Source organism: Pseudophryne corroboree, chromosome 6 (genome assembly GCF_028390025.1).
Source record: "Pseudophryne corroboree isolate aPseCor3 chromosome 6, aPseCor3.hap2, whole genome shotgun sequence".
Lineage (NCBI taxonomy): Eukaryota > Metazoa > Chordata > Amphibia > Anura > Myobatrachidae > Pseudophryne > Pseudophryne corroboree.
This window is the reverse complement of record NC_086449.1, coordinates 502,365,054-502,392,445: the sequence shown is the minus strand read 5'-3', so window position 1 is coordinate 502,392,445 and position 27,392 is coordinate 502,365,054. Positions and strand designations below refer to the sequence as shown.

The 27,392-nt window shown below is 45.7% G+C and overlaps 1 protein-coding gene across 5 annotated transcripts in view; it reads right to left on the bottom strand.

Moving 5' to 3' along the window:
- Positions 1-27,392, bottom strand: part of PPP1R12A (protein phosphatase 1 regulatory subunit 12A) — a 342,147-nt gene that overhangs the window by 275,004 nt on the left and 39,751 nt on the right. For all 5 annotated transcript variants that reach the window (XM_063927386.1, XM_063927383.1, XM_063927385.1 and 2 more), the window contains exon 2: positions 3,585-3,715. In XM_063927386.1, the coding sequence (XP_063783456.1) occupies positions 3,585-3,715 (131 nt within the window). The remainder of the gene's footprint in view (positions 1-3,584; positions 3,716-27,392) is intronic.

Genomic DNA, 27,392 nt, shown 5'->3' with positions numbered 1-27,392 from the left:
TCTGACCGAACCATCCGGTTTCGATACCATGAAAAGGTTCGAATAGTAACCCTTGTTGTGCATATGAGGTGGAACTGGACAATGACCTGTGATCCTGCTAATTTTTGGATGGCTTCCTGTAGGATAGCCCTGTCTGGCAGCAAAGCTGGCAAGCCTGATTTGAAGAATCGGTGAGGCGGGAGCTCCTGAAATTCCAGCCTGTACCCCTGGGACACAATATCTTGCACCCAGGGGTCAAGGCCCGACGTCACCCAAACGTGACAACCTTCTGAGCCTCGCCCCCACTGGTCCCTCCTCCAGGCCGTGCGGTCCACCGTCATGCTGAGGATTTTGATGTACCAGAAGCAGGCTTCTAGTCCTGGGAGCCTGCAGCAGCAGGTTTTTTGGATTTTGCCCGCCCTGCTCTAAAGAAGGTGTTATGCGGCTCTTTTGTTCTCGTTTTAGGAGTCCGAAAGGACTGTGACATAGCTGAAGAAAAAAGTTTCTTCGTAGCAGGTGCAGCTGAAGGAAGAAAGGGTTACTTACCTGCCGTTGCTGTGGAGATCCACGCATCTAGCGCTTCCCCAAATAGGCCCTGACCTGTGTAGGGTAGGTTCTCCACGCCTTTCCTGGATTCTGTGACGGCAGACCATTGGCGCAGCCAGAGCCCTCTACAAGCTGAGACCGACGTGTAAGATATCCCAGCAGCCATCGAACCCAGGTCCTTCATGGATTCCACAGTGAATCCCGCAGAATCCTGTATGTTACGCAAGAACAATTCAACGTCACATTTATCCATTGTATCCAATTCCTCAAGTAACGTGCCTGACCACTTTACTATAGCTGTAGAAATCCATGCACAGGCAATAGTAGGCCGTAATATCGCCCCTGAAGCCATGTATATGGATTTGAGCGTAGTGTCAATTTTGCGATCAGCCGTTACTTTCAACACGGCAGATCCCGGGACAGGTAAAACCACCTTTGACAGTCTGGATACCGATGCATCAACTATGGGTGGGGTTTCCCATTTCTTTCTATCCTCCTCAGGGAAGGGGAATGCAACCAGAACCTTTCTTGGGATATGGAATTTTCTCTCTGGGTTTTCCCAGGATTTTTCGAATATAGCATTTAATTCTTTAGACGCAGGAAAGGTTAGCAAGGCTTTCTTAGTATCGGTGAAGTAAACCTCCTCAACCTGCTCAGGTATTGTGTCAACAATATTTAACACGTCTCTAATGGCTTCAATCATTAACTTCACCCCTTTTGCAAGAGATGCCGCCCCCTCGTCACAGTCTACCATGTCAGAGTCTGTGTCGTCTTGCATAATCTGGAAAAGAACACGTTTTTTGAGAGCGAGTGCCAGGGGGCCCTGAAGGTGCCGACCCAGCCCAAACAGCCATAGAGGTCTGTAAAACCTGAGCTGCATTTTAATTTTGTGCTACACTAGCAGAAATCCAAGAAATCATACTCTTGATAGAGGTTAACCACTCCGGTTCTCTTAATGGAATCTGTGCTAAACCAGAGCAATCCTGATTACATGGAATGGGATCATCCTGAGAGAACATATCTTCCGCAGCATATGACACAGAATCCCTAGACATGGCTTATGCGAGACAGCAAGCACCCCCACACACACAAGGAAATGGCAGAGTTTCACCACTAAGAATGCCGAGAGAGAGAGAGAGAGAGAGAGAGAGAGAGAGTTTGGAGCCAACCCACACACAGCACCTTTTGAGATAAGGACACCCCCCTTACCAGTGCTAACTGTGTACCTTGGCGCTGGCTCCCACTCATATTTGAATTTTTATACTGGCCTGAGGTGAATTGCTGGTGGTGATCCGGGTCCCCGACAGGCTGTGTGACCAGTTTAGAGTGTAGGCGCTGGCTCAGGGCACCCCTCAAAGCGCAGCACCATGTACCGCTGAGCCACGGATCGCAGTTAGTACTGCGCTCCCTACCCTGTTGCCGCCATCTTCACACCGGCTCCCCGTCAGGGGGCCAGTGACTAACTCGCCGACGTCTTCTGGCTCTGTAAGGGTGTTGGCGGCATGCTGCTGGGTGAGCGATCCCCTGTGGCGGTGATCAATCTGTCCCCTCAGGAGCTCAGTGTCCTGTCAGCGAAGATAGTGGCTCGCACCCCGCAGGGCGGACACTACTCTCCCCCCCCCCCCCCCTTAGTCCCACGAAGCAGGGAGGCTGTTGCCAGCAGCCTCCTTGTGCCTAAACTATATTAAAAAAACTAAAACTAAAAGAAACTCCTATGCTGCGCCCCTAGCTGTGACCAGCTCCTCCGGGCACATTATCTAAACCGAGTCTGGTAGGAGGGGCATAGAGGTAGGAGCCAGCCCACACTCTCAAACTCTTAAAGTGCCAATGGCTCCTGGTGGACCCGTCTATACCCCATGGTACTAATGTGAACCCCAGCATCCTCTAGGACGCAAGAGAAATTCTAATTTTCTGAGATTTTGGATTATCTTAAACTGTAAACCACAATCAAAATTATAACAAATAAAGGCTTGAAATATCTCACTTTGCTTGTAGAGAGTCTAATATTAGTTTCACCTTTTAAGTTGAATTACTGAAATAAATGAACTTTACCACAATATTCTAATTTTCAGAGTTTCATCTGTACAAGCTGCAACAAAAACTTGTCAGCTGGAAGGCCAGAGCTACTTATATGACTAATTAGGGTAGAATTAAACTAATGAAACAGTCTACGTATTGTAGACTTTTTAATTATGTCTCCCAGACAAATGATCCACATCATTTTTGTAACTTTAAAACTGAACTCTGTTACATCTAGTCACAAATAAAACCCTAACCTTACCGTAGCCATAACTGTATCCCTACTATTCAATTTGAATGAAACCTGTACAATAAGTGGAAGTAATGGACTTAATTTAATTAAGAAACACAACAGCTATACACTGCTAACTAATAAAATAAAAAGTAACAAAATAAAAAACACAAATTTGAGATCCAGTTAAGGAAATAACATGTTGTACAGTGACCTAGAGGCCCAGTGACAATCCTAGTCATCCTGAATGTGCAAATTACCGTTTTTTTTCTCTTCACACATTTCCTTACAGCATGGGTCTTCAACCTGCACCCCCCTCCCTCCAGCTGCTGTGGAACTACACATCCCAGCATGCCTTGCGTCAGTTTTAGCATGCCTTAATAGCAAAACTGTGGCAGGGCATGCCGAGATGTATAGTTCCACAGCAGCTGGAGGGCCACAGGTTGAAAACCCACGCCTTACAGTGTATTGGAGGCACCCTGTTGCCTCCAAACATAGGCTGAACTGGGAGAGAACACCCAGTGAAACCACACTGAACTGTAAATAAGAAGTGCTCCTAAACACTTCATGACTGAATGAGACCAAGGGACAGAAGTTCAGCAGTTTTATTTACAAAATGTGTGACATTGATCAACAAACACACTGTACAAATACATTTATTCATTCACTTAAAACACCCATTTCTCAGAAGATAAAATGAGACCTGCACCTGCCCTAGATAAAAAAGAAAAAATGCAGCATGTGCAGGTCAACTTAAGTAATAAAACTGCTATTCCATTAATTAATACTTATCATAATCATGACTTACTCAGCTATGTCAAGGTATCCACAGGATGAAGCAGCATGCAGTGGTATCCAGCCTTCATTATCTGGTTGATTAATACTAGCGCCATTTTCCACAAGAAATTTTACCATATCAAGATTATCATCAATGCAAGCCTGTGAAAAGAATTAAAAGACTTCAGGCAAAAGCAATATCCAAATCAACCTTACTTAAGTTTAAATGCAACCTTAAAATAGACACAGAGGATCGATCGCTGCCTAATTTGGGTATACAGCACTCAGGCTGATTTAGTAGGTCCTGTACTCTGGAGGATATTCAATTGAATGCAATGTTATATACAGTAGCTGCGGGAATTAGTGCCTAGAGCTATTCAACTGTCCATTGTGCACCCGACACTTAAGTCAGGAAATGCAGTTTACCAGCCTAGTGCCAGTGGTTTAGTTGCAGTGCGGCATTTACTGACTTAAGTGCCAGGCACAATGCTTTAGTTGCAGGTTAACAGCGGAGCCAATTGAACAGCTATGGGCACTCCTTCCTGATGCTATTCAACAATGCATTCAATTGAATTCCCACGTGATGTGAAATACAATATTACATCTTACACAGGTTAAAAATGCAAATGTAGAAGTGTAAATGAACACAAACAAATGTTAGAATAGGCAATGTGTTTATGAATATGTTTCACCAGAGAAGCAGTCACAAACTCTTATCCGTAGCATCCTTTAATTTAGTAAATCTGAACTAAGAGAATGAACAGTGTACGATATACGTTGCAAAGCACAGGAGAAAAGGTCCTAGGTTATGGGACCAAATTTTGACAGCTAATTGTGCCTTATTTGGCAAAGATAACTTAACAGATCAAAGTATTTGTAATTAAGATCGGTATTGGAAATGGGGAGCTCAAATGTAATCAATTTATTTATACCTTACCACGTGCACAAAACTATAAATTTAAAAGAGGGAAAAAGTTCCTAAACTTCATTTAATAATTAGCAGAGCTGAAGTCTCAAAACAAGATAAAGACACCAAATGATGACAGTAAACTTAAAAAGCATAAAGCAAGCTAAAACTGCAGCATATTAAACCATGTAATCATATTTCTAACAAGGTTAAACATATGCTATGAGCCAGGGAATCGCTGGTTGCTAATGCTGGCCTGTACATCTCCAGGGTATTTCCCCAATTTGACGCACATAAAGGTTGATCAGAGGCCACTGATGATCATGATCCACCTGGCAACCATTGGTTAGTTGGGATCAGCAAATCAAGAAATTCAATGTTGGATTTCCCCAACGTCAGGTGATCGGGGAATTGTCCCAACACAGACGTTTGGGGCCTATAACTTTTAGAAGCAATTCAGATATAATTCAATTTATGTATTGAATATTTGAATATTTTGTTGGCTAATTAAAGGTGACACAGAAGATGTCCATGCATAATTAGAAAAAACAAAATACAAGTGATAAACTAACAGGCACGGTACGCTTTTTGTGTGTGTATAGCTACATATTATAGATAGATGTAGAAGAGAGGTCTCTATATGGATCTAAAAGATTTACATATAAAGTGAGAGATCTCACTAGTTCATCAAAAAAAGCACATAACTGATTGAGTCAAGGAGGTAAATTTACTAAGATGGGAGTTCTATTTAAGATGGTAAGTTGCCCATAGCAACCAATCAGATTACAGGTATTATCTTCTAGAAGGGTCTAGATAAATAAGAAGTAGAATCTGATTGGTTGCTATGGGCAACATACCATCTTAAATAGAACTCCCATCTTAGTAAATTTACCCCAAGATGGCTGTCCCTCCAACAAGAAACCAGCCGTTCATGCTGACATTTCAAGCTGTGGAAAGGAGGAACAGGGGGATGCCAGAGGTTGCAGTATTATGAGGAAAATAACCTCACTGATTACGTTCTATACCAGGCATTCCCAACCACGGTCCTCAAGGCACACTAATGCTGCTTTCACATCGCAAACCCTGCTTTTGAAACGGTTCTTTAAACGGTTCTTAAAACAGGTCTGAGCAGTTAAACCCCCTTCACATCGCATGTTGTAACTGGTATATTACCGTTTCATTACCGTTTTGGTACCTTTCACACTGAACCCATTTCTCCCATAGAAAACAGTGGTTGTCATTTTAAATGGACTTTTCTGGCCCACACATTATTAATTAATTAATTATTAATAATTTGGCTAGTCGTACGATGGAACCCAGCAGCTTCAAGCATCTTTACCATGTTTTTGTAGATTACTGCATCCTTCACTGTCCCAGAAATTTGTCTAGCAATTTCTTCATCCCCTCTCATCCTAAGCAGCTCCCTAACCTCCTCATCACTTTGCCATTTTAACTGTATTCTGTATAAAAAAAAAAAAATGCTTCTTCACTCTCATGTCTCCTCCAGTTTATTTCCTGCTTCTGCCTGGTGACATCACGCATGGAGACAGCCTATCACCTTCTGTGGTTTGGAAATACCGTTTCAGAGCCTTTCACATTGCACAATGAAACGGGTCTGAACCGTGTAGGACCCTGCTTTTTAACCGTTTTAAAATACCAGTAATCTATAACCAGTAAATTCAAAGTGGCCCTTTCACACCGCAGCTAGAACAGTTTTGGAAGGCTTAAAAAACGGCAATTTACCGGGTTATAGCTGCAATGTGAAAGGGGTATAACAGTGCAGGTTTTAGTGATATCCAGGCTGCAGCACAGATGGTTAAATCAAAATAACTGAGCTACTAATTAAGTCACCTGTGCTGAAGCCTGGATATAACTAAAACCTGCACTGTTAGTGTGCCTTGAGGACCGTGGTTGGGAATGCCTGTTCTATACGGTTTACAACAAAACATGCTGAACTTGAAAGCTTATATTTTATACTGCTTTTCTGAAAGTGCTACTGGACTTTAAGACTTTGGACTTACAGTATATCCAGCATATTGGAAGTCACTTCTGGATATCCAGATATTTGGAAAACGCAGGCCATACATCTAAGTGCATGCTTTTATATAAAAGCTTATATTTCCATTTAGAGATGTATATTTTTGCTGTTAGGTTACAGTGTTTATTATAGTGAATCTCTTTAGCAGTGCTTAGTATTGTAGAGTGTGCATCTGAATTTTCTTTTTTTTCTGTGTGGAACTACAAGTCTCAGCATGATAGCACCTCTTATGTTTGAAATGTCCCCCCAACCCATATATTAAAATGTTAAACCTGTAGGAGAGATGATTAAACATCTGCCTGGCATGACCATATCAGACCACGCCAAGTTGGCCACACAGTGGCGACTGTCAGGGAGCCTGCAGCTACTATTTCAGCAGCTGCCAGGTTCAGCCTACCCAGCAGTCTCCTTGGTTACCATGGCAACCTCCCTACAGCTTCAAGCACTGCCAGTGGGTGGCTGCGATAGGTGATCCTGATGGTATCGTCACCAATCTGGCTGACTGCACTAACCCCCTTCTCCAAGCTCTCTCCTCAGGTATCCACTGCTGCTGGCTGCTCATCTTGCAGGACGGGATATGGTCATTAGGTTGACCACTATTGGTTGACATGCATTAGGTCGACACGGTCACTAGGTCGACATGTCAAAAGGTCGACATGAGGTTTTGGGGGGGGGGGGGTTGTTTAATGTTTTTGGTGTTTTATTCGTAAAGTGACGGGGGACCCCAATAAGTGCACAGTGTCCCCTCGCACGTCTTATTAAATAAGATTTTACTCACCGGTAAATCTATTTCTTGTAGTCCGTAGTGGATGCTGGGGACTCCGTAAGGACCATGGGGATTAGCGGCTCCGCAGGAGACTGGGCACAACTAAAGAAAGCTTTAGGACTACCTGGTGTGCACTGGCTCCTCCCACTAAGACCCTCCTCCAGACCTCAGTTAGGATACTGTGCCCGGAAGAGATGACACAATAAGGAAGGATTTTGAATCCCGGGTAAGACTCATACCAGCCACACCAATCACACCGTATAACTCGTGATACTATACCCAGTTAACAGTATGATAACAACTGAGCCTCTCAACAGATGGCTCAACAATAACCCTTTAGTTAGGCAATAACTATATACAAGTATTGCAGACAATCCGCACTTGGGATGGGCGCCTAGCATCCACTACGGACTACGAGAAATAGATTTACCGGTGAGTAAAATCTTATTTTCTCTAACGTCCTAAGTGGATGCTGGGGACTCCGTAAGGACCATGGGGATTATACCAAAGCTCCCAAACCGGCGGGAGAGTGCGGATGACTCTGCAGCACCGAATGAGCAAACTCTAGGTCCTCCTCAGCCAGGGTATCAAACTTGTAGACTCTTGCAAGAGTGTTTTAACCCGACCAAGTAACCGCTCGGCAAATTTGTAAAGCCGAGACCCCTCGGGCAGCCGCCCAAGAAGAGCCCACTTTCCTCGTGGAATGGGCTTTCACAGATTTAGGGTGCGGCAGTCCAGCCGCAGAATGTGCAAGTTGAATCGTGCTACAGATCCAGCGAGCAATAGTCTGCTTAGAAGCAGGAGCACCCAGCTTGTTGGGTGCATACAGGATAAATAGCGAGTCAGTTTTCCTGACTCCAGCCGTCCTGGAAACATACTTTTCAGGGCCCTGACTACGTCCAGAAACTTGGAATCCTCCAAGTCCCAAGTAGCCGCAGGCACCACAATAGGTTGGTTCACATGAAAAACTGCTACCACCTTACGAAGGAATTGGGAACGAGTCCTCAATTCCGCCTTATCCATATAAAATACAGATAAGGGCTTTTGACATAGCCGCCAATTCTGATACACGCCTGGCCGACGTCAAGGCCCACAGCATGACCACTTTCCACGTGAGGTATTGTAGCTCCACGGATTTAAGTGGCTCAACTCAATGCGACTTCAGGAAATCCAACACTACGTTGAGATCCCACGGTGCCACTGGAGCACAAACGGGGGCTGACTATGCAGCACTCCCTTAACAAAAGTCTGAACTTCAGGCAGTGAAGCCAGTTCTATTTTGGAAGAAAATCGATAGAGCCGAAATCTGGACCTTAATGGAACCCAATTTTAGGCCCATAGTCACCTCTGACTTGTAGGAAGTGCAGAAATCGACCTAGCTGAAATTCCTCCTTTGGGGCCTTACTGGCCTCACAGCACGCAACATATTTCCGCCATATGCGGTGATAATGGTTTGCGTTCACTTCTTTCCTAGCTTTAAATAGCGTAGGGATAACTTCCTCCGGAATGCCCTTTTCCTTCAGGATCCGGCGTTCACCCGCCATGCCGTCAAACGCAGCCGCGGTACGTCTTGGAACAGACAGGCCCCCTGCTGCGGCAGGTCCTGTCTGAGCGGCAGAGACCATGGGTCCTCTGAGATCATTTCTTGGAGTTCTGGGTACCAAGCTCTTCTTGGCCACCCGGAACAATGAGTATAGTTCTTACTCCTCTCCTTCTTATTATTCTCATTACCCTGGGTATGAGAGGCATAGGAGGGAACACATACACCGACTGGTACACCCACGGTGTTACCAGAGCGTCCACAGCTATCGCCTGAGGGTCCCTTGACCTGGCGCAATATCTTTATAGCTTTTTGTTGAGGCGGGACGCCATCCTGTCCACCTGTGGCCTTTCCCCACGGTGTACAATCATTTGGAAGACTTCTGGATGAAGTCCCCACTCTCTCGCGTGGAGGTCGTGTCTTCTCAGTTGTCCACTCCGGGAATGAACACTGCTGAAAGTGCTAACACATGATTTTCCGCCCATCGGAGAATCCTTGTGGCTTCTGCCATCGCCATCCTGCTTCTTGTGCCGCCCTGTCGGTTTACATGAGCGACCGCCGTGATGTTGTCTGACTGGATCAGCACCGGCCGGTGTTGAAGCAGGGGTCTAGCCTGACTTAGGGCATTGTAAATGGCCCATAGTTCCAGAACATTTATGTGTAGGGAAGTCTCCTGACTTTTCCATAGGCCTTGGAAGTTTCTTCCCTGTGTGACTGCCCCCCAGCCTGGAATCCGTGGTCACCAGGACCCAGTCCTGTATGCCGAATCTGCGGCCCCCTAGTAGATGAGCACTCTGCAGTCACCACCACAGCGACACCCTGGCCCTTGGAGACAGGGTTATCCGCCGATGCATCTGAGGATGCGACCCGGACCACTTGTCCAACAGATCCCACTGGAAGATCCTTGCATGGGACTTGGCGAATGGAAATTCTTCGTAAGAAGCTACCATCTTTCCCAAGGCTCGCGTGCATAGATGCACCGATACCTGTATTAGTATTAGGAGGTCTCCGACTAGAGACGCCAACTCCTTGGACTTCTACTCCGGGAGAAACCCTTTTTATCCTGTTCTGTGTCCAGAACCATACCCAGGAACAGTAGACGCGTCGTAGGAACCAGCTGCGACTTTGGAATATTCAGAATCCAGCCGTGCTGTTGTAGCACTTCCCGAGATAGTGCTACTCCGACGAACTGCTGCTCCCTGGACCTCGCCTTTATAAGGAGATCGTCCAAGTACGGGATAAGTACTTCGGCCATTACCTTGGTAAATACCCTCAGTGCCGGGGACAGACCAACGGCAACGTCTGGAATTGGTAATGACAATCCTGTTCCACAATTTTGAGGTACACCTGGTGACGAGGGTAAATAGGGACATGCAGGTAAGTATCCTTGATGTCCAGTGATACCCTGAAATTTTCCAGGCTTGCAATAATCGCCCTGAGCGATTCCATTTTGAACTTGAACCTTCGTATATAAGTGTTCAAGGATTTCAATTTTAGAATGGGTCTCACCAAACCGTCTGGTTTCGGTACCACAACATTTTGGAATAGTAACCCCGGCCTTGTTGAAGGAGGGGTACCTTGATTTCACCTGCTGGAAGTACAGCTTGTGAATTGCCGCCAGTACTACCTTTTTCTGAGGGCAGCAGGCAAAGCGGATGTGAGGCAACGGCGAGGGGGAGACGTCTCGAACTCCAGCCTGTATCCCTGTGATACTACTTGCAGAACCTAGGGATCCACCTGTGGGCAAGCCCACTGATCCCTGCAGTTCCCGAGACGCGCCCCCACCGCACCTGTCTCCACCTGTGGAGCCCCAGCGTCATGCGGTGGACTCAGAGGAAGCGAGGGAAGATATTTGACCCTGGAACTGGCTGACTGGTGCAGCTTTTTCCTTCTTCCCCTGTCTCTGTGCAGAAAGGAAGCGCCTTTGACCCGCTTGCTTTTCTGAAGCCGAAAGGACTGTACCTGAAAATACGGTGCTTTCTTAGGCTTTTGTGAGGAAACCTGAGGTAAAAAAATTTCTTCCCAGCTGTTGCTGTGGATACGAGGTCCCAGAGACCATCCCCAAACAATTCCTCACCCTTATAAGGCAGAATCTCCATGTGCCTTTTAAATGCAGCATCACCTGTCCATTGCCGGGTTTCTACTACCCTCCTGGCAGAATGGACATTGCATTAATTCTGGATGCCAGCCGGCAAATATCCCTCTGTGCATCCTTTATATATAAGACAACGTCTTAAATATGCTCAATGTTAGCAAAATATTATCCCTGTCTTAGCGTATTAATATTATCTGACAGGGTGTCAGACCGCGCTGCAGCAGCACTATTTATGCTGAGGCAATTGCAGGTTTCAGTATATAACCTGAGTGTGTAAATACAGACTTCAGGATCGCCTCCTGCTTTTTATCAGCAGGTTCCTTCAAGGTGGCCGTATCCTAAGACGGCAGTGCCACCTTTTGACAAACGTGTGAGCGCCTTATTCACCCTAAGGGATATCTCCCAACGTGACCTATCCTCTGGCGGGAAAGGGTACGCCATCAGTAACTTTTTAGAAATTACCAGTTTCTTATCGGGGGAAACCACGCTTCTTTACACACTTCATTCATTCATCTGATGGGGGAACAAAACACTGGCTGCTTTTTCTCCCCAAAAATAAAACCCCTTTAATGTGGTACTTGGGTTCATGTCAGAAAATGCGTAACACATTTTTCATTGCCGAGATCATGTAACGGATGTTCCTAGTGGATTGTGTATATGTCTCAACCTCGTCGACACTGGAGTCAGACTCCGTGTCGACATCTGTGTCTGCCATCTGAGGTAACGGGCGTTGTTTGAGCCCCTGATGGCCTTTGAGACGCCTGGGCAGGCGCGGGCTGAGAAGCCGGCTGTCCCACAGCTGTTACGTCATCCAGCCTTTTATGTAAGGAGTTGACACTGTCGGTTAATACCTTCCACCTATCCATTCACTCTGGTGTCGGCCCAACAGGGGGCGACATCCCATTTATCGGCCTCTGCTCCGCCTCCACGTAACCTTCCTCATCCAACATGTCGACACAGCCGTACCGACACCGCGCACACACACAGGGAATGCTCTGACTGAGGACAGGACCCCACAAAGTCCTTTGGGGAGACCGAGAGAGAGTATGCCAGCACACTCCAGAGCGCTATATAATGCAGGGATTAACACTATAACTGAGTTATTTTTCCCCAAATAGCTGCTTGTATACATATATTGCGCCTAAATTTAGTGCCCCCCCCCCTCTCTTTTTAACCCTTTGAGCCTGAAAACTACAGGGGAGAGCCTGGGGAGCTGTCTTCCAGCTGCACTGTGAAGAGAAAATGGCGCCAGTGTGCTGAGGTAGAAGCCCCGCCCCCTTTTCGGCTGACTTTCTCCCGCTTTTTCTGTAATACTGGCAGGGGTATTTTTACATCTATATAGCCTCTAGGACTATATATGATGTATATTTGCCAGCCAAGGTGTTATTTATTGCCCTCAGGGCGCCCCCGCCCCCCCCCCCCCCCAGCGCCCTGCACCCATCAGTGACCGAAGTGTGAGGTGTACATGAGGAGCAATGGCGCACAGCTGCAGTGCTGTGCGCTACCTTGGTGAAGACCGAAGTCTTCTGCCGCCGATTTTCTGGACCTCTTCGTGCTTCTGGCTCTGTAAGGGGGACGGCGGCGCGGCTCCGGGAATGAACACCAAGGTCGGGTCCTGCGGTCGATCCCTCTGGAGCTAATGGTGTCCAGTAGCCTAAGAAGCCCAAACTACCACCTGTTCGGTAGGTTCGCTTCTTCTCCCCTTAGTCCCTCGCTGCAGTGAGTCTGTTGCCAGCAGATCTCACTGAAAATAAAAAACCTAAATATACTTTCTTTCTAGGTGCTCAGGAGAGCCCCTAGTGTGCATCCAGCTCAGCCGGGCACAAGAATCTAACTGAGGTCTGGAGGAGGGTCTTAGTGGGAGGAGCCAGTGCACACCAGGTAATCCTAAAGCTTTCTTTAGTTGTGCCCAGTCTCCTGCAGAGCCGCTAATCCCCATGGTCCTTACGGAGTCCCCAGCATCCACTTAGGACGTTAGAGAAAATGGGGTGTTCGTACACCCAACCTGCACTCAGAAGCCCAAGTGGTCTAGTGGGATCCCTGCATGCCAGCGCCGCGAGCCGTCTCCCTAGGTCGCGGACAAAACGCACTTTAATGGCGGGTCCCGCCTGGGGAACCCTCATACCTCCTCCCCGTAGCAGCCACATGAACCAGAAGAGCGTCTGCGACCGTGTGCCTAAGCCGAAGCGTGTCCGCCGCGTATGCGACGCCGCTTGTGTAGTGGTGGAGCTTCAGCGCTGAAGTGTCACCCTGACATACAGCGCTGACAGCCCAGAGAAGAAATCTTCTTTGAAGCTTTTTCAGGGCTGCCCATTGCAGCCCTCCTGTTAGGTGACCTGCTGCTGCAGGCACCAAATCAAAACCGAGCTCCAGTGCCTGGAGGCTGGGTTTATAGAGGTGGCCCCAATGCATCCTGGGACAGCCTAAAGTTTTAGCCTGTTGGTGCCGCTGGATCAAGGTCCACTCTTCACCCCCCCCACCACCACCATGTTTTCCTGTTGAAAGCAATGTATCCTGCTGCAGAAAATCCAGCACCTATCATGTCCTAGAAATTACAAAATTTGGTTCCAGTCATAAACTCAACTTTATGAACTAAAAATACAGAAAGCTTTTAATATGAAGATATTTCCTACCCATGCATACCTGTGTATTTCATTGTATGTAATCTTGCTGTGTAAGGAAGGCTAATAGCATTTATCAGATGTAACCTGCCCATACATGTACCCTTTTGACAACCTCTTGTAAAGGCAGCTTGCAGTTTTACTAGTACACCAGTTAGCCCCTTGAGGGTTTGTGAGAAAGCAGTGTGTACAAGTCACACAAATCTTTGCATACATACTTTTGAATGTCCCTTGTACTTTAGGCTTAATGCTAATTTACATTTTGGTATGTGGGAGAAGCACAGTAAATGGACAAATGGTGAATAAAAACTTATTTTTCATTAGAAGATCATTTGGCGGTGAAAACATTATTACAAATCAAAGATTATGAATAATAATTAAAAATAATTGGAGAATAAGGGGCCTATTTATCACCATCCGCATCCAGGATGCGGATGACAGGTAATAAAATTGCCTAAACTCGCACTGCGATAATTGATTACATCGCAGGAATGTATCAATCATCAAGTGCAGGGACAGAGCTTGCGGTCAAGCTCTGTCCCTGCGATGATACGCCGCAGCATCATCGTGGTATTTTTCTGAAAAAATACCCCGATGTCCTGCTGCGCTGGCGCCGACATCGCTGCTACCGCCCGGTCGACCCCCCGCCCCATCACGACTACCCCTGTGCACTGCGGTGACCCCCCGGTGAGATTATCACAGGGCACACTGCAGTATTTTTTCACTTTTTTTTTTTTTTTAGTAAATTTGGCCACATCACATTTCCCATTACAAGTATGGGCAATGCTATGTGGGTTACGAAAAAAAAAAAAAGTGAATGAAAGGGTTTGGAGCAGTTTTTCATGAAAACTGTTCCAAATGCCCTTTAATACATTCAGGTGATACTAAAATAATGTGAAAAGGGTGTGAAAACACCCTTTTTCACATTATTTTAGTAAAAATAATGTTATTAGACCCCTTAGATAGAAAACACAAATGACTAATTTGCATTAGCACCTCCAAAAAAAAAAAAAAAAAAAAAAAGGTTGAAAACCCCTATATTAAATGATCTATAGCATGGGTCTTCAAACTGTGGCCCTCCAGCTGCTGTGGAACTACATATCCCAGCATGCCTTGCCACAGTTTTGCTATTAAGGCATGCTAAAACTGAGGCAGGGCATGCTGGGAAGTGTAGTTCCACAGCAGCTGGAGGGCCGCAGGTTGAAGACCTATGATCTATAGAAACACTTATTTAGTGACTCACTAGGCCAATGCTCTAAACTGAATACCTGCAATTTTACAAATAACATTTTAGAATGAGATCATGCATAGTTAACTACTACATACCATCACATGAAAAGGGTTAACAGGCACCTAGTTATTTTTCTTCCAGATACAAAATGCTGATAGGTTTGCATTTCATCACTAATGTAGATTATGTGGCCAAACAGGAGACACAGGTTTCATATAACTTGCATTCGGTCCCACCTGTTCGTTCAGTTCTATTATACTTGTAAACAAAATGATGTGCTCTGCTACACAAATATGAAAACTGAGAATACTACACATCTTTAGCAAGCCTAAACATATACGTAGAGAAGAACATTGACATACTTAAATTTTAGGTGAACATCAGAGAGGAGTGTCATTAATTGTACAAGCAGTTTTACCCCACCCACCAGTCATTCTTGGGAAAATGAGGGATGTCGTATGGTATGCCGGCGGCCGGGCTTCCGGCGACCAGCATACTGGCGCCGGGAGCCCGACCGCCGGCACACCGACAGCATGGCGAGCGCAAATGAGCCCCTCGGTGCTCGGTGGCACGCTACGTGCGCCACGCTATTTTATTCTCCCTCCAGGGGGGTCGTGGACCCCCACGAGGGAGAATGTGTGTCGGTATGCCGGGTGTCGGGATTCTGGCGCCGGTATACTGGGCGCCGGGATCCCGACATTCGGCAACCAGAAGACCACCCGCCAATGAGGCATCTGTTATCATGAGGGGAAAATAATTTAGTTGGTGAATTTGTTCCTTGGCAGCTGAAACTCAAATCTATCTATAGGGCATACAAAAAATAAGAATTTACTTACCGATAATTCTATTTCTCGTAGTCCGTAGTGGATGCTGGGGACTCCGTCAGGACCATGGGGAATAGCGGGCTCCGCAGGAGACAGGGCACATCTAAAAAAGCTTTTAGGTCACATGGTGTGTACTGGCTCCTCCCCCTATGACCCTCCTCCAAGCCTCAGTTAGGTACTGTGCCCGGACGAGCGTACACAATAAGGAAGGATCTTGAATCCCGGGTAAGACTCATACCAGCCACACCAATCACACCGTACCACTTGTGATCTGAACCCAGTTAACAGTATGATAACAAAACGAAGTAGCCTCTGAAAAGATGGCTCACAACAAGAATAACCCGATTTTTGTAACAATAACTATGTACAAGCATTGCAGACAATCCGCACTTGGGATGGGCGCCCAGCATCCACTACGGACTACGAGAAATAGAATTATCGGTAAGTAAATTCTTATTTTCTCTAACGTCCTAGTGGATGCTGGGGACTCCGTCAGGACCATGGGGATTATACCAAAGCTCCCAAACGGGCGGGAGAGTGCGGATGACTCTGCAGCACCGAATGAGAGAACTCCAGGTCCTCCTTAGCCAGAGTATCAAATTTGTAAAATTTTACAAACGTGTTCTCCCCTGACCACGTAGCTGCTCGGCAAAGTTGTAATGCCGAGACCCCTCGGGCAGCCGCCCAAGATGCGCCCACTTTCCTAGTGGAGTGGGCCTTTACAGATTTAGGCTGTGGCACGCCTGCCACAGAATGTGCAAGTTGGATTGTGCTACAGATCCAACGTGCAATCGTCTGTTTAGACGCAGGAGCACCCATATTGTTGGGTGCATACAATATAAACAGCAAGTCAGACTTTCTGACTCCAGCCGTCCTAAACTATAATATATATATATATATATATATATATATATATATATATATATATATATATATATATATATATATATATTTTTTTTTTTTTTTTTTTAGGGTCCTGACAACGTCTATTAACCTGGAGACCTCCAAGTCCCTAGAAGCCGCAGGCACCATAATAGGTTGTTTCAGGTGAAAAACCTGACACCCCCTTAGGAAGAAAACTGGAGACGAGTCCCAGTTCTGCCCTGTCCGAATGGAAATTTAAATATGGGCTTTTGTAAGACAAAGCCGCCCATTCTGACAATCGCCTGGCCGAGGCCAGGACCAACAGCATGGTCACTGTCCATGTGAGATATTGGTCAACAGCATGTTCACTTTCCATGTGATATATTTCAAATCCACAGATTTGAGCGGTTCAAACCAATATGATTTTAAGGAATCCCAACACTATGTTGAGATCCCACGGTGCCACTAGAGGCACAAAAAGGGGTGTATATGCAATACTCCCTTGACAATCTGGACTTCAGGAACTGAAGTCAATTCTTTTCGGAAGAAATTCTACAGGGCCGAAACTTAAAACCTTAAAGAACCCCAATTTTAGGCTCAAAACACTCCTGTTTTCAGGAAGTGTAGAATTCGACCTAGTTGAATTTTCTTCGTGGGGCCTTCCTGGCCTCACCCACGCAACATATTTTCACCACATGTGGTGATGACGTTGTGCGGTCACCTCCTTCCTGGCTTTGACCAGGGTAGGTATGACCTCTTATGGAATGCCTTTTTCCTTCAGGATCCGGCATTCAACCGCCATGCCGTCAAACGCAGCCGCGGTAAGTCTTGGAATAGACATGGTACCTGCTGAAGCAAGTCCCTTCTTAGCTCCCCAGGCCCTTAGTCCTCTGTGAGCATCTCTTGAAGTTCCGGGTACCAAGTCCCTCTTGGCCAATCCGGATTCACGAGTATAGTTCATACTCCTCTATATCTTATAATTCTCAATACCTTGGTTATGAGAAGCAGAGGAGGGAACACATACACCGACTGTTACACCCACGGTGTTACTAGGACATCCACAGCTATCGCCTGAAGGTCTCATGACCTGGCGCAATACCTGTCCCGTTTTTTGTTCGGGCGGGACGCCATCATTTCCACCTTTGGTCTTTGCCAATGGCTCACAATCATGCGGAAAAACTTCCCTATGAAGTTCCCACTCTCCCAGGTGGAGGTCATGCCTGCTGAGGAAGTCTGCTTCCCAGTCGTCCACTCCCGGAGAGAACACTGCTGACAGTGCTATCACATGATTTTCCGCCTAGCGAAAAATCCTTGCAGTTTTTTCACTGCCCTCCAGCTTCTTGTGTCGCCGTTTCTGTTTACGTGGGCGACTGCCGTGATGTTATCCCACTGGATCAATACCGGCTGACCTTGAAGCAGAGGTCTTGCTAAGTTTAGAGCCTTATAATTTTGCTCTTAGCTCTATCTATGTGGAGAGAATTCTCCAGACTTGATCACACTTTCCTGGAAATTTTTTCCCTGTGTGACTGCTCCCCAGCCTCTCAGGCTGGCCTCCGTGGTCACCAGCATCCAATCCTGAATGCTGAATCTGTGGCCCTCTAGAAGATGAGCACTCAGTAATCACCACAGGAGAGACACCCTTGTCCTTGGATATAGGGTTATCCGCTGATGCATCTGAAGATGCGATCCGGACCATTTGTCCAGCAGATCCCACTGAAGAGTTCTTGCGTGAAATCTGCCGAATGGAATTGCTTCGTAATAAGCCACCATTTTTACCAGGACTCTTGTGCAATGATGCACTGACACTTTTCCTGGTTTTAGGAGGATCCCGATTAGCTCGGATAACTCCCTGGCTTTCTCCTCTGGGAGAAACACCTTTTTCTGGACTGTGTCCAGAATCATCCCTAGGAACAGTAGACGTGTCCTCGGAAAAGCTACGATTTTGGAATATTTAAAATCCACTCGTGCTGTCGTAGAACTATTAAAGATAGTGCTACTCCGACCTCCAACTGTTCTCTGGACCTTGCCCTTATCAGGAAAGCGTCCAAGTTTCTTTTAAGAAGAATCATCATTTCGGCCATTACCTTGGTAAAGACCCGGGGCGCCGTGGACAATCCAAACGGCAGCGTCTGAACTGATAGTGACAGTTCTGTACCACGAACCTGAAGTACCCTTGGTGAGAAGGGCAAATTTGGACATGTAGGTAAATGTCCCTGATATCCAGTGACACCATCTCGTCCCCTTCTTCCTGGTTCGCTATCACTGCTCTGAGTGACTCCATCTTGATTTGAACGCTTGTATGTAAGTGTTCAAATATTTCAGATCTCACCGAGCCGTTTGGCTTCAGTACCACAATATAGTGTGGAATAATACCCCCTCCCTTGTTGTAGGAGGGGTACTTTGATTATCACCTGCTGGGAATACAGCCTGTGAATTGTTTCCAATACAGCCTCCCTGTCGGAGGTAGACGTTGGTAAAACAGACTTCCGGAACTTGTGAGGAGGAGACGTCTCGAATTTCCAATGTACACCTGGGATACTACATGTAGGATCCAGGAGTCCCCTTGCGAGTGAGCCCACTGCGTGCTGAAACTCTTGAGATGACCCCCTACCGCACCTGAGTCCGCTTGTACTGCCCCAGCGTCATGCTGCGGACTTGGCAGAAGCTGTGAAGGGCTTCTGTTCCTGGGAATGGGCTGCTTGCTGCAGTCTTCTTCCCGTTCCTCTACCCCTGGGCAGATATGACTGGCCTTTGCCCGCCTGCCCGTATGGGGACGAAAGGACTGAGACTGAAAAGACTGTGTCCTTTTCTGCTGAGATGTGACTCGGGGAACAAAAGGTGGATTTTTCAGCTGTTGCCATGGCCACCAGGTCCGATGGACCGCCCCTTTATACGGCAATACTTCCATGTGCCGTCTGGAATCTGCCTCACCTGACCACTGTCGTGTCTTCGTCTGGCAGATATGGACATCACATTTACTCTTGATGCCAGAATGCAAATATCCCTCTGCGCATCACGCATATATAGAAATGCATCCTTAAAATGCTCTATAGACAATAAAATCTTGTCCCTGTCAAGGGTATCAAAATTTTCAGTCAGGAAATCCGACCAAGCCCCCTCAGCGCTGCACATCCAGTCTGAGGCGATTGCTGGTCGTAGTATAACACCAGTATGTGTGTATATACTTCTTAGGCTATTTTTCAGCTTCCTATCAGCTGGCTCCTTGAGGGCGGCCGTATCTGGAGACGGTAACGCCACTTGTTTTATAAGCGTGTGAGCGCCTTATCCACCCTAAGGTGTGTTTCCCAACTCGCCCTTACTTCTGGCGGGAAAGGGTATACCGCCCATAACTTTCTATCGGAGGAACCCCACGTATCATCACACACTTCATTTAATTTATCTGATTCAGGCAAAACTACAAGTAGTTTATTCACACCCTACAAAATACCCTTATTTGTGGTACTTGTAGTATCAGAAATATGTAACACCTCCTTCATTGCCCTTAACATGTAACGTGTGGCCCTAAAGGAAAATACGTTTGTTTCTTCACCGTCGACACTGGAGTCAGTGTCCGTGAGGTAAATGGGCGTTTTTACAAGCCCCTGACGGTGTCTGAGACGCCTGGACAGGTACTAATTTGTTTGCGGGTCGTCTCATGTCGTCAACCGGCTCGCAGCGTGTTGACATGATCACGTACTTCCACAAGTAAGCCATCCATTCCGGTGTCGACTCCCTAGAGAGTGACATCACCATTACAGGCAATTTGCTCCGCCTCCTCACCAACATTTTTCTCATACATGTCGACACACACGTACCGACATACAGCACCCACACAGGGAATGCTCTGATAGAGGACAGGACCCACTAGCCCTTTGGGGAGACAGAGGGAGAGTTTGCCAGCACACACCAAAATGCTATAATTATACAGGGACAACCTTTATAAAAATGTTCCTCCCTTATAGCATTTAATATATATTTATATCGCCAAATCAGTGCCCCCCCTCTCTGTTTTAACCCTGTTTCTGTAGTGCAGTGCAGGGGAGAGCATGGGAGCCTTCCCCTCAGCCTGTGAGGGAAAATGGCGCTGTGTGCTGAGGAGAATAAGCTCCGCCCCCTTTTCGGCGGGTTTTTTCTCCCGGTTTTTAAGAACTGGCCTGGGTTAAAATACATACATATAGCCTTAATGGCTATATGTGATGTATTTATTTTGCCAATAAGGTACTTATATTGCTGCCCAGGGCGCCCCCAGCAGCGCCCTGCACCCTCCGTGACTAGGTCAGTGAGCCGTGTGACAACAATGGCGCACAGCTGCAGTGCTGTGCGCTACCTTCATGAAGACTGTGAAGTCTTCTGCCGCCTGTTTCCGGACCTCCGTTCTGCCGTCTTCTTCAGCGTCTGTAAGGGGGATCGGCGGCGCGGCTCCGGGACGAACCCCAGGCTGACCTGTGTTCCGACTCCCTCTGGAGCTCAGTGTCCAGTAGCCTAAGAACCCAATCCATCCTGCACGCAGGTGAGTTGGAGATCTCTCCCCTAAGTCCCTCGTTGCAGTGATCCTGTTGCCAGCAGGAATCACTGAATGAAACCTAAAAAAAAACTTTTCTAAACAGCTCTTTAAGAGAGCCACCTAGATTGCACCCTTCTCGGACGGGCACAAAAACCTAACTGAGGCTTGGAGGAGGGTCATAGGGGGAGGAGCCAGTACACACCATGTGACCTAAAAGCTTTTTTAGATGTGCCCTGTCTCCTGCGGAGCCCGCTATTCCCCATGGTCCTGACGGAGTCCCCAGCATCCACTAGGACGTTAGAGAAATGTAGAAAAGATATAGGGGTATATTCAATTAGGGTCGAAAGCTGCAGTCTGTCAAAAAAGACGCCAGTTTCCGACTTTTTAAGGTCGAAACGTGATTAGACCTATTCAATCCCCAGCATTTGTATTCGACAAGTCGGGGAATTCGACTTGTCGAATAGTACGTGAATCGGCAGTATAGCTGCCGATTCACGTACTTTTGAGGGAAACAGGGCCAAATTCGATAGGATTTGGCCCCGTTCCGACCATCTCAGTCCGACATAATAAAAAATGTCGGACTGAGATGAGGGACCTTATAGAAGGAGAGACGGGAGAGCTGCGGGCACAGGGGGACAGCAGCGCCGGAGGAGAGGAGACAGGAAAGCAGCGGGCACAGGGGGACAGCAGCGCCGGAAGAGAGGAGACGGGAGAGCCGTGGGCACAGTGTGACAGCAGCACCGGAAGAGACGGTGGGGGCAGACAGGGACAGCAGCGGGCAGCGTAGCCGGAGGACGTCACAACCTCCGCTCATAGGACCTCGCTTGCTGGAGCCGGGCGGACGCTGCAGTGAGCGGCGGCTGTGACATCCTCCGGCTACGCTGCCCGCTGCTGTAACGCTGCGCTCCCGGCTCTCCCCCGTCTCATCCTAGTCACCTCCGGCGCTGCTCTCCCCCTCTGCCCGCATCTCAGCTCCTGCATCTCAATTCGACTTTTTTTAAAGTTGAATTCAAATTGCTTTGAATAGCCTAAGTCGGATCCATTCCGACAAATGAATGTCGGAATGGATCTGACTTCAATTGAATATACCCCAAAAAGAAGTTAAAATGCTATATTTGCCTTGAACATGTCACGGTGTTCTCATGCATGCACAAAACTCTTACATATATTTTACCTATGGCTAAACCTAACAAAACTTTCATAACAGTGATGCCCAGTAAAGAAACCTTTGAATGGCAAAACATACAAAAGAAACAAAAACCTACAACCAAACAAGAAATGGTATGCATGCACAGTACAACTTTAGGTCCCATCTCCTTCCTTTAATACATTCTCAAACTGCTATGACAGAAGTCAAAACTGGAGACTCCTCTGAATCCGATCAGGTTAGGTTTTGGGGGAGGGTTAGTGTTAGGCTTCAGGAAAGGAGCCTAACCCTGACTGGATTCTCACCATTGAGAATGGCATATCATACCCAACCCCTCTGAGCAGTCAAATCAGATATTGGGGCCTAATTGACATGTGGTTGGAGGTGCTATTGCTACTACTTCCTTGGTAACAGCAATGACAGCTCTGTATGGTAATACAGCAGGAAGTGTCTATAACAAGTAGACACCTTCTGCTGTAGTAGTGATCACACCTGCATCCTAGGATGCAGCATCGGATCATTCACACATAATAGGGCAGCTTGTGGCACCCATGGTGACACGCAAGCCGCCCGTCGCAGAGGTCAGGTAATCTCCATCCAACAATGGAGATCCCGGGCCTCTTCCCTTCCCCTAAACGTCAGTGATATGCCTCAGTTGTCACAAATGGTGCCCAACGCTACCCCCAAAACGGCATCAGACTATCATTCACTGCCGGAGTGCGTGCTACGTGGCAGGACACATTTGTGCCCGTACAGAAGAGGTCCTGAGCATACGTAAAGTACCAAAAAATGACTGATGCATCTAGTAGCAAATAAATAGTTATTTTTAACCCTCAGTAAGTCTCTTGATTATTGTAAGGGACAATATGGGAAAATCAATTGTTTTGGGCACAGCTATAATTAAATTGTTCCAGACGCCATTTAATTATCGTGCTAGTCGGGCTCAAAAAATCTGATGTCCTGGTTAGGGCACCCAAACCATGGACTTTTCACACATTTCTTGTCGCCACTTTTAGAGGCTGCAAGCAGATATGTGCTCCCACAGCACTCACGGCCAAATGCAGCAACAATTGAATTGCACCGTAACAGCCACGGGGATAAACAAATGAATCACCCCCAATAAATCGTCTCAAGCTGCAATAAATTACATACTGCCAAATCTCAACATACTACCATAGCAACCATAGGACATGTCGCAATGAGCAACAGCACTTTGGAGAAATCCCTTATAAATTTTTCTTCACAGCATAATTTCTCCCCTTCTTCTGCTAACATGGCATCAGGGAGAGCGGGCTATGACAAATTAGACCACCTTCTCCCTGAGAATGGAGCCCGAGTGCCAAATTAAAATTACAGATGTGTCCTCATACATCTTTGCTGCAGTCATGTCAAATAGCCCCTCTTGGCACACCAGGTCACGTAAAATTCTTCTAGCAAGGGGTGTTGTTGCCGGAAATGCATCTTAGCTGCAATGCAATGCGCCTAGGACGCATGAGGAGACTGACGATTAATCTGGTATCTGACACTTGCATATCTGTGTGCGACAGAGTCTCTGGGCGATATTCAATTGTTATTCGCACAGGTGCCCAAAGGAGTAATTCAATTGTTGCTCCATTCATGTGCGACGGCTGATGGCGCTTCATGTAGCACCCCCCAGGGGTGGTGAGACGAAAAGTGCAGTGTGACCCATTTTGGCTCCCAAACGGTACTTTTCGCGTCACATCCATTAGTTTGCTCGGGATAGCCGCGCTAAAAAAGATCAATTGAATATCGCCCCGTAATCTCCAGTCACTTTAGACAAAAGATCAGGCGCGATATAACAACTGAATATTGTACATGATTTGCTACAATGTGGCAGTAACAATTTTTTTCCTCAATACAAGTTCTATTCTGCTCCTTATACAGTCACACACGATATACACACAATATACAGTCTCTTTGTGAGTCCTAGTTGGATTATGACTAAGGGTGTGTACACACGGTGAGATCCTTGCTATGCCCGATTTTCACTTTGCGATTTCCCTTGAACTCCCCGGAGCCCAGCACCACCGATTTTGACTAACTTTTCTTGAGATATGGACTATGCGTGCTTATGATTTTGGCTTATGTGTGATGTCATTGACATGTAACATGAACTAGATAGTACACCAATCTAGCAAGGATTGACTTGCCTGCACAGTCTATCTTTTCTTGCGATACCGACCTGGCGGGACTGCGCATCGGGATCGCATCGGGATCGCAAGGTGACTTTCACCTTGCGATCTGCACTAAGTTTTCCTGCGATTTTGACTATATAGTCAAAATCGAAAGAAAATATCTCACCGTGTGTACACACCCTAAGATGCATTTACAGCAAAAAAAAACAAAAAACGCCAGACGTTAGAGTTGAACGATACCTGGCAGCTCACTCACGCCAGGCACCTCGCACTGAATAGCGTTTTGAGACTAAATGTAGGACAGATCTGTAAGTGGAAAGGATTGTAGCAGACTTCATGACAAAGGGATGACAAAGTTAAATGAGGGAATTTCAGAGTAATAACTACAGCTTTTTGTGAAAAATTTACACAACTTGTCATTCGTTCTAAATAAGGTAAAAACATTTTTATTTTTTTTTGTTACACATTAATTTCATCTTCAAATGTTCAACTCAATATGTCAAAATGGTTGGCTCCTTACTGGTTAGTTTGTCCAATAGCAAAGTTGAAGGTGGTTTAAAAAATGCTAAAGAAACCTCTCTTCCAAATGCCACTTCATGTGTACACTACTTACAGATTTCAGAGAGCCACTATTGGATATTATTAAATATCAGGGACTGTATGTGGTTTTATGCAAGTTCAAACATTAACACTAGTGTCTGAGGAGTAATTAGAGGTCACCTAGACTTTCTCAAAGCATTCACTTATAGAACAAACAAGTGAATGGAGGAAGCAGTACAGGTTGAGTATCCCATATCCAAATATTCAGAAATACGGAATATTCCGAAATACGGACTTTGAGTGAGAGTGAGATAGTGAAACCTTTGTTTTTTGATGGCTCAATGTACACAAACTTTGTTTAATACACAAAGTTATTACAAATATAGTATTAAATGCCCTTCAGGCTGTGTGTATAAGGTGTATATGAAACATAAATGAATTGTGTGAATGTAGACACACTTTGTTTAATGCACAAAGTTATAAAAAATATTGGCTAAAATGACCTTCAGGCTGTGTGTATAAGGAGTATATGTAACATAAATGCATTCTGTGCTTAGACTTAGGTCCCATCACCATGATATCTCATTATGGTATGCAATTATTCCAAAATACGGAAAAATCCCATATCCAAAATACCTCTGGTCCCAAGCATTTTGGATAAGGGAGACTCAACCTGTATTATCAAACAAATGAGAGAAACAATGCCAGTGGTATGAGGCTTTACTGTGCAAAATATTACACCAGTATGCTGGCTAACAATAAAGGAACCAACAAATATAGGTGTATATATTAAAGAACGTAGAGAGATAATATTGTGAGAGATGAAGTACTTGCCAATTAAATTCTGCCTTACAATTCACAGGCTGCATTTGAAAAATGACAGGAGCCCACTGGTACTTAGGTCTCACAAATGTATTTCTCTCCAAGCATTGATAAATATCCCCCATAAAAAATACACAATTTCAATGATGAAATATGTTCCACATTTCAAACCACATTATGATAAATTCTGTACAACGTAGAACAGATGATACGTAAGGGAAGTAGTGAGAACCTTAGGATCACAGCTGGAGATTGTTTTGCTAATAGGAGCCCGACAGAGCAATTTAATGGTTACTCTATCGGGGCATGAGTGCTGCCAGTGACATTTTCTGATCGCTGCCTCCTGATGTGGCGAGCAGCAATGTGTGAAGAGTTCCCCTTTGGTCGCCCAAACATTAGTCTTAAAGCGGCTAAACCCGGTCTTTTTCAGAGCGATAAGCGCGATAATTAATGGGCGGCAGGAAGAATTTAATAGCTCCATCGGGCATCCATTAATTATCGAAGCTATTAAAACAATTGAATTCCCACTTAAAAGGGGGGAGGGGGGTGATTTAATTGTTTTTGTTTTTTGGGGGGGCAAATGTAAGTAAAGGGTGCCCAACTGACAATATTCAATTGTTAAGCACATGGGCAGGAGTGTTGGGGGCACCCATTTCCTAAATCACACTTGCCGCACCAATATGCAACGAGTTTAGATGTTTAAAGCGGCTAAACGTGTAGAAAGTATAGAGCTGCAAAAATGGCAATTTGGGCACTCAAAAGCCCGACTTTTCACAGGTTTCTACTCACCACCTCAGGAGGGTGAAAGCAGATATAATGGGGATAAACAATTGAATTCAATTGTTTTAGGGCACACAGCTCCCGTCTAAAGTGACAGGTGCTGCAGAAGGCCAAAAAAAACCAACACATTGTATTTCCTGAATGCAGTGCTTTCCCATAGTATGTAGTAATAAACAGAACTCCAGACACTTCATTATGCAGAGAGTGCAGAAAGTGGGGTATGCCAGATCTCCGTCTTTATTGGATTGCATTGGTTTTCCTACAAGGAAAACCATGTAGCAGGCAGCTGAAAGGAACCACCGCAGAAACAAAGTAAAAAAATAAATATAAACCTTCACTCACATTAAAATAGATTTATGTGTAGGTACCCTTTTAAAAGGACAGTGTACATTTACTTAGGGAGCTATTTTTGCACTGAAAACAGTAATCTCTTAAGTGTCCTTCCAATCCAGTATAATGCATCAGTAAGTCATTGTCCAACAGCAACACTTCAGTACAGGAACTATAATGAGAATTAACAAATAGAAAACCATGCCATCTACTGCCAAATTTTACAAAGATAAACCCTGCAAGAGCATTAGTGTACAATTAATGGTAGCTCCTATACAGGTTGAGTATCCCTTATCCAAAATGCTTGGGACCAGAAGTATATTGGATTTTTCCGTATTTTGGAATAATTGCATATCATAATGAGATGTCATGGCAATGGGACAGAATGCATTTATGTTACATATACACCTTATACACACAGCCTGCAGGTCATTTTAGCCAATATTTTTAATAACTTTGTGCTTTAAACAATGTGTGTACATTCACACAATTCATTTATGTTTCATATGTATGTATACCTTATACACACAGCCTGAAGGTTATTTAATACAATATTTTTAGTAACTTTTTGTATTAAACAAAGTTTGTTTACATTGTGCCATCAGAAAACAAAGATTTCACTAAGTCACTTCCACTCAAAAAAATCCGTATTTCGGAATATTTGGATATGGGAT